This window comes from Amblyomma americanum, chromosome 5 (genome assembly GCF_052857255.1).
Source record: "Amblyomma americanum isolate KBUSLIRL-KWMA chromosome 5, ASM5285725v1, whole genome shotgun sequence".
In the NCBI taxonomy this organism is placed as follows: Eukaryota; Metazoa; Arthropoda; class Arachnida; order Ixodida; family Ixodidae; genus Amblyomma; species Amblyomma americanum.
Window position 1 is genome coordinate 126,630,770 of NC_135501.1, and position 7,053 is coordinate 126,637,822.

General features: G+C 45.4%; 1 protein-coding gene and 1 pseudogene across 1 annotated transcript; both read left to right on the forward strand.

Moving 5' to 3' along the window:
- Nucleotides 1–1,055: 1,055 nt before the first annotated feature.
- LOC144134166 (uncharacterized) lies at nucleotides 1,056–4,882 on the forward strand. The gene is made up of 7 exons (XM_077667129.1): nucleotides 1,056–1,137; nucleotides 2,600–2,686; nucleotides 2,771–2,848; nucleotides 2,935–3,012; nucleotides 3,130–3,273; nucleotides 3,396–3,627; nucleotides 4,870–4,882. The coding sequence occupies exons 2-7, from the start codon at nucleotides 2,626–2,628 to the stop codon at nucleotides 4,880–4,882; spliced, it is 606 nt and encodes a 201-aa protein (XP_077523255.1). The 5' UTR covers nucleotides 1,056–1,137; nucleotides 2,600–2,625.
- A 333-nt stretch (nucleotides 4,883–5,215) lies between these two features.
- Nucleotides 5,216–6,715, forward strand: LOC144132666 (uncharacterized; annotated as a pseudogene).
- The last annotated feature ends 338 nt before the right edge of the window (nucleotides 6,716–7,053 follow it).

A 7,053-nucleotide genomic window follows, 5' to 3' on the forward strand; every position in this document is an offset into this window, starting at 1 on the left:
AGTGTTCTCGGTTTTGTCGTTTCCTTCGGCGTGCGGCCAGTGCGAAGTCTTTTTCAGTCTTTGCACGCTTCGCGCTCTTCTTTTGAAGCGCTTAGCGCTTCATTTCAAGATGAGCTTGCGGCATGTGAAGAAACGATGCTCCGTGGCACACTGCGACAGCGTGGATAGTACCATTGGTGTCACGCTACACCGATTCCCGCTGGACTTTCACAGGTGAGCTCTTGACAGTGTCGTCTGCTCTAGGTATGCGCGATAGCTTCGATATGGTTTCGCCGGGCTGTTCGCTCGTGTTTCATAGCTGTAACCCGTTCGTGCGTACTTGGCTTCATGTTTTCGGGGATATTTATGTACTACACTGCAGGGCACACACTTTCAGTGCTGAGGTGTGCGAAAGAGGCCCACATTTTTCTAATTTATAGTGAGTTTCATGCAGCTGACTATCACCAACGCGAACTTCACACCGGGCTCTCAGGAGCAACCACGTGCACGCTACTGACCGGGAGGCCCATTTAGAACAAAGTTTGCTACCTGACAGCTCTGAGTACGACATTGTTTAGTTTTGCAAAACCATGAAGCAAATTTGAGGATCCCCTCGCAGCTGGGAGTATCGAAACTCAGCCTCGTGTATGTGCGCGGCTTTGAGGAGGCTTTAACTGGATTCGCTCAGCAGGAGTTATTGCCTGCCTTGGTATTGCTGTCCTACATATACATGACTGTCAGGGTAATTTTAAACGCACTTCACTCTCGTCACTCGTTGAGCTTAGAAAAGCAGCTAGCCGCGTGGCATGAGGATGAGCGTTACCGCACTCTGGGGCGCAGAGAGCTTGGCGCGAGCATTTACTACCATAGTTCAGATGTAATGCAAGTATAATTTACTGCAGTTAGCAGTGACAGGAATAATGACGCATTGGCGTTTCGAGTATGCGTATTTCTTTTGGCGCAGTTGTATCTAACGTGCATGTTGCATCACGTCCAGGTGCCGAGCGTGGGCGCAGTTCTGCCGCAACGTCAGCCTGGAGAAGGCACCGTCGCCGCTACGAGAACTCGGGATTTGCTCGAGGCACTTCGAACCATCTGTGTATCTGCCGTCAGGAAGGCTGCGACACGATGCTTTGCCTACTCGAGCAAGCATTGCCGGTTATTTTTGTTATCAAACTTTTAAGGCATTCGCCGCTCTTGAAATGTCAGGTTTTGTGAAAAAATGAAATTTTTCCTTTTTGTCGTAACCGTAAACAGTCTAGTGTCTTTTGCAAAACGAATTATGTATCGGTCTTGTGGCTTTAAAAATTACAGTAAATTTTTACCTGCACCCTGCTAAGCGAAAACGAAAATGGAAGTATCGCTTTCACGTGAGCACATATAATTATATACATATCGTGTATATATATATATATATATATATATATATATATATATATATATATATATATATATATATAATATTCGTTATACGTCTCTTGTATGCACTGTGCACTGTATGTTAGGTTCGTGACAAATGTCCAACATAGCATAGAATTAGGTTTGTGCTTGTGGTAAGCTAATGGCACAAGCTTAGTAGGCGCAGGGTGCTCAAGCGAATTTCTAGGCACGGGTGCGGAAAAAGTACACTGACGGTGTGAATACTCTTGCCTGATATTTCCGGTAAAAAAAAGGATAATGGAAGTGGGATATTCGGTAGTCTGGTATGGCAAAGGGCTCCAAAGGATCTTAACGTGAGTCTGTCAGTCTTCCGGTTCAGGCTGTTAGATGCCGCTAGCCACTTCAGCAACGGAAACCAGGCGACTCTACATGTTTTGCAGCAAGTGGGAGTTGAATCTTTCATATTCACCGTGAAACCTTGTCTCATGAACGGTCCCTGTCGTGTCCAGAGGGCATTCTCGTCCTTCCTTTGATAGCTCAAAAGAAGTGAGGGGGAAAAAAGGGCGAGCCTTCCTAAATGTTTGATGAATTTCAGTACTCCAGAACTTTGCTTTCTTGTATGAAGAGCTTCTTTTTTCATCTTCAGTCTTATCAGGATGCAATCTTATGCCGACTTGGGCAAGGTACGCTTGGTGAAAAGCTTCTCGAGATATTGTGTGCTCATGTGTTATGTATCAAAGCATGCACTGAACGATTATAGAAATGCACTAATAATTGTTTGTGTTGTTGCCTTTTACCTCAATATTCATGCTAGCGAAAGCCAATATTTGTACAGGTTTTTATTTTTTGCGATAATTGCTTACGAATTCATTCTTGTTGCATCTCATTGCGTAGGCCATAGGCTGACCTGCATAAATCTGTAAACAATATGGGGCATATTACTTGATTTGCGAGCTATCGTTGTTTGTGTGATAGGCGAATTTCGCACTCTTCAAAGTAAAACATAGCGTATGAAAATTGCAAATGATTTACTGGTGCTCCACAGCTGCTGATGACATCAAACTAATGTGCCTAACGATTAAGGGTGGTAAACAGAATTTTATTTCATTGGATAAGCATTTTTCTTTCTAGAGTGATGACAATGTGAACCGCATGCTGTGGAAGCTATAGTTCCTTGGAAAATATTTACTATAAAGGTACTGAATTCTCTTTTCTCTCCACAATAATGTGGCCATGTCAGACACCTCAAGCGAATGCAGCAGCGACATGGATTGTTCACAATCTCTGAGCGAAACTTCGGCATCAGTGCGCCGGGCTGGAGAACCAGGTGAGCAGGGTTGTATGCATAACTGACATAAATCTTTTGAAAATGGTGACGACTGAAAGCTCATTGGACTGCTTCCTATGATAGCTGCTGTCTCCGGTGAACCTGTTTCCAAGGGGTACGTCCAGAGTCGGTCGTCCCAGTCGCTGCTACTCTTCCAAGAAGGTGATTGTTATTTCGTATCTGCTCGAACAGCCTGAGGAGGTATGGCTCAGAAATATGCTACAATTCCTTGTCTGTGCGCTGTGCAGATGCAGATGGTGCCAGCCCTACTGGTTCTACGCTGAACCAAGCTTGTTCCCACGCCAGTGGCTTCATAATGGTTCAGTGTAAGTGTTAATTCTGCCTGTGGCGCTTAGTTATTATTTGTGCATTGTTGGGTTGCTGGATTCCCTGTCAGAACTGTGCTGTCACTATATTTTGTTCTTTATATTCTGTGGGCGCAGCTGACCACACATATGCAGGACCAAGCACTGAAGCAAGCGTTTCATCTCTGGAACCTGGCACGGCAGGGGTGGCCGCAACACTGTCAGCGAGTGCTGATCTGTCACCAGGAGCTCCGTTCAGCAGTTCGCCTCTTTCTTATGAAGGTTAGCAATTTTACAACCCTTTCGCAATATTGCGCACTTTTTGGTGCTACAGGACTACATGCAGCTATGACTAAACCCGACGTAGCAACTTATTGCTCTTCCGTCGACTCTGTACGTTGCAGGATCTTTCACCAGCCCCATCAATGAAAGGCGGCCACTGCAGAAACTTCGAGCCAAGCTCAGGCAGCTGTGTAACCGCAACAAGAGGCTGCAAGGACTGCTGCTTCAGCGCCGTCGCATGAAGACCACTGCCGAATTGGTAGATAGTCTGCGTGAGCATTTAACACCAGCTGTTGCTGCTTTTGTTGAAGCTCAGTTAAAGATGCACAATGTCAGCAGGTTTGGCCGTCGATGGTGCAGCCAAAGCAAAACCTTTGCTTTAGGTTTATACTTCCACAGCCCAAAAGGTTACAGATATTGCAGGAAACTTCTGAAACTTCCATCTGTTAGGTCACTGCAGCTGTGGCTTGCACGCGTACCATTGAGGGTTGGATTTTATCCTGAAGTTTTTGATTTGATCGAGAAACGGGCAGCGTCTTTTCCACGGCAAGACAGGGCTTGCACCATAATTTTGGATGAAATGCATGTTTCAAAGGAGCTGTCGTACAATCCAGTGCCGGACAGATTTGAAGGCTTTTGTTGAAGCTCAGTTAAAGATGCACAATGTCAGCAGGTTTGGCCGTCGATGGTGCAGCCAAAGCAAAACCTTTGCTTTAGGTTTATACTTCCACAGCCCAAAAGGTTACAGATATTGCAGGAAACTCCTGAAACTTCCATCTGTTAGGTCACTGCAGCTGTGGCTTGCACGCGTACCATTGAGGGTTGGATTTTATCCTGAAGTTTTTGATTTGATCGAGAAACGGGCAGCGTCTTTTCCACGGCAAGACAGGGCTTGCACCATAATTTTGGATGAAATGCATGTTTCAAAGGAGCTGTCGTACAATCCAGTGCCGGACAGATTTGAAGGCTTTTGTTGAAGCTCAGTTAAAGATGCACAATGTCAGCAGGTTTGGCCGTCGATGGTGCAGCCAAAGCAAAACCTTTGCTTTAGGTTTATACTTCCACAGCCCAAAAGGTTACAGATATTGCAGGAAACTCCTGAAACTTCCATCTGTTAGGTCACTGCAGCTGTGGCTTGCACGCGTACCATTGAGGGTTGGATTTTATCCTGAAGTTTTTGATTTGATCGAGAAACGGGCAGCGTCTTTTCCACGGCAAGACAGGGCTTGCACCATAATTTTGGATGAAATGCATGTTTCAAAGGAGCTGTCGTACAATCCAGTGCCGGACAGATTTGAAGGCTTTTGTTGAAGCTCAGTTAAAGATGCACAATGTCAGCAGGTTTGGCCGTCGATGGTGCAGCCAAAGCAAAACCTTTGCTTTAGGTTTATACTTCCACAGCCCAAAAGGTTACAGATATTGCAGGAAACTCCTGAAACTTCCATCTGTTAGGTCACTGCAGCTGTGGCTTGCACGCGTACCATTGAGGGTTGGATTTTATCCTGAAGTTTTTGATTTGATCGAGAAACGGGCAGCGTCTTTTCCACGGCAAGACAGGGCTTGCACCATAATTTTGGATGAAATGCATGTTTCAAGGGAGCTGTCGTAAAATCCAGTGCCGGACAGATTTGAAGGCCTTGAAGAGTACAGTGCAGCACAAGGTCCAAATCTTGCAAACAAGGCGCTTGTGTTCATGGCCAAAGGAATATGTACGCCGTGGAAGCAGCCTCTTGGCTACTTCTTTGCAGATAAGGCAGCGCCTGCAACTGTTCTGTATGACCTCCTCTTCAAATGCCACAAAATGTTGGTTGGAGCTGGATTGCAGCCTGTGGCTATGGTTTGTGATCAGGGGAACCAAACTGTTTCTCTATTTTCGAAACTTGTGACCCCTGAAAAGCCGTACTTAAGTGTGAATGGTGAACCGCTTTTCTTTATTTTTGATCCACCGCATTTGGTCAAGTGCTTGCGCAATATGCTCTTCAAGTATGACTTCAGGGTAGGCAGTGACACAATTAAAAGCTCGTACATACGACAGGCTTATGAGAAGGATCGAGAAATGCAAATTCGGTCCATCCCAAAGTTGAGCGCCCGGCACTTTAATTTAACTTTTCCTTCGAAGATGTCTGTGAAACTCGTAGCACAGGTATTCAGCAATCATTGCGCTGCTGCATTGTGCACATTGGTAACATTCCAACAGTTGCCATCAGAGGCTATCCACACAGCCAGATTTGTTGAGAGGATCGATAGACTCTTTGACAGTATAAATACTTCACAGAAGCGGGGAAAGTCTCCGTATGCATCTGCAATTTGTGCAGGATCTGTGCATGAAGAGTTTTTGGAAGAGTGTATTGCAGTTTTCGAAAACATCGAAGTTCTAGGCTGTGCGCGGCAGCCTCTTTGCATCCGTGGCTTCTGCCAAACTATGAGGGCTGTGCTGCTGTTATGGAACCACCTGGCCTCTCGCTATGGTTTGACATACCTCCTTACCAGGCACCTGAACCAGGATGCACTTGAAAACACCTTTGCTATTGTTAGGTCGAAATCTGGATCGAACAGCAACTCGTCTTGCCGGCAGTTTCAAGCAGCATTTAGGCATCTTTTAGTTAGCAACCTTTTCAAACTGTCGGAAAGCGGCAACTGTGCTGAAGACATGTCTAGCCTTCTAGCCACTCTCCCAGTTTGTTTATCTAAGTCTGCTCCTTCTCTCTGTACAGCTGCCACATCTTTGCCAGTTGCAGTAGAAGTTTTGCCATATGATTATCAGTCTCCAATACTAGAGAACAACATTGTCTATTTTGCTGGCTGGCTTGCCTACAAGTTTATGAATGATCACAGGTGTGTTACAGGGCCACATACGTGCGAGGTGAGGCTAGAAAATGCCGCCTTTGCCGATCAGAGCCAAGTTCTCTTGTACTAAAGTGTCAAAAATCCTGGAGAAGGTGACTTTGGGAGCCTATCAGTTCTTGCACCCTCGTTTGTAGCTTTCATCAATGCTTGCGAGCAGGTTTTTGTCGCATCTAGTTCCAATATTGTGGGAAAAGAACAAGTAGGGCATGATCTGTGCATGTTGCTTCATGCCAAGGTAGAAAAATCGCTGACTGTGTGTGGTGATGACGTTTATGATGGTTTGTTTGCCCTGTTCGTCAGGGTGAGGCTGCATTGGCTTGCACGCAGAAAAAATCTTGAACTGCACAGTCAAACTACTAAACGGAAAGCCACGAAGCAAGCATTGAGGCTAAGCAAATGAAAAGGATGCAATTCCCGAGCTGTTGGCTGAATATTTTGTGAAGTTGCAGGCTATTATGCAGCCTGTGCAACAAATCAGCTTAGTCTGGTTGAACGGTTGCAAAGGGTTTTTTTCTGGTTCACAGCCTGGTTTTATTCTTTTATTTTTTACTTGTGTATTTTGATTTGCTAGGATGTGACGTGGTTCCTCACAGGGGCAATGGTTTAACAATGTCGCATCTTTCATCGTTCATTCCACTATGTCACTCTTTTAGGGTATTTTTATGCCATGTACAGCCTGTTCAAGTGTCACCTATGTACTTGTGCAATATTGTCAGATAAAACACCATACCGATAAAGCGAATGCCTCTGAACGGAGACTTTTTAGGCAATGGATTAACCTAGTTTCCGTGGCGCTGGGATTAATTTTTCCACCTGCTCGCCCCCCCTGCAGTTCCGTGCTGGCAGGTATAATGAAATCATCCATTATCATCATAACTACCACTCGGCACCACTGGCTACCAGGCCACCTTTTAGCAGGCTAGTTGCATCTCA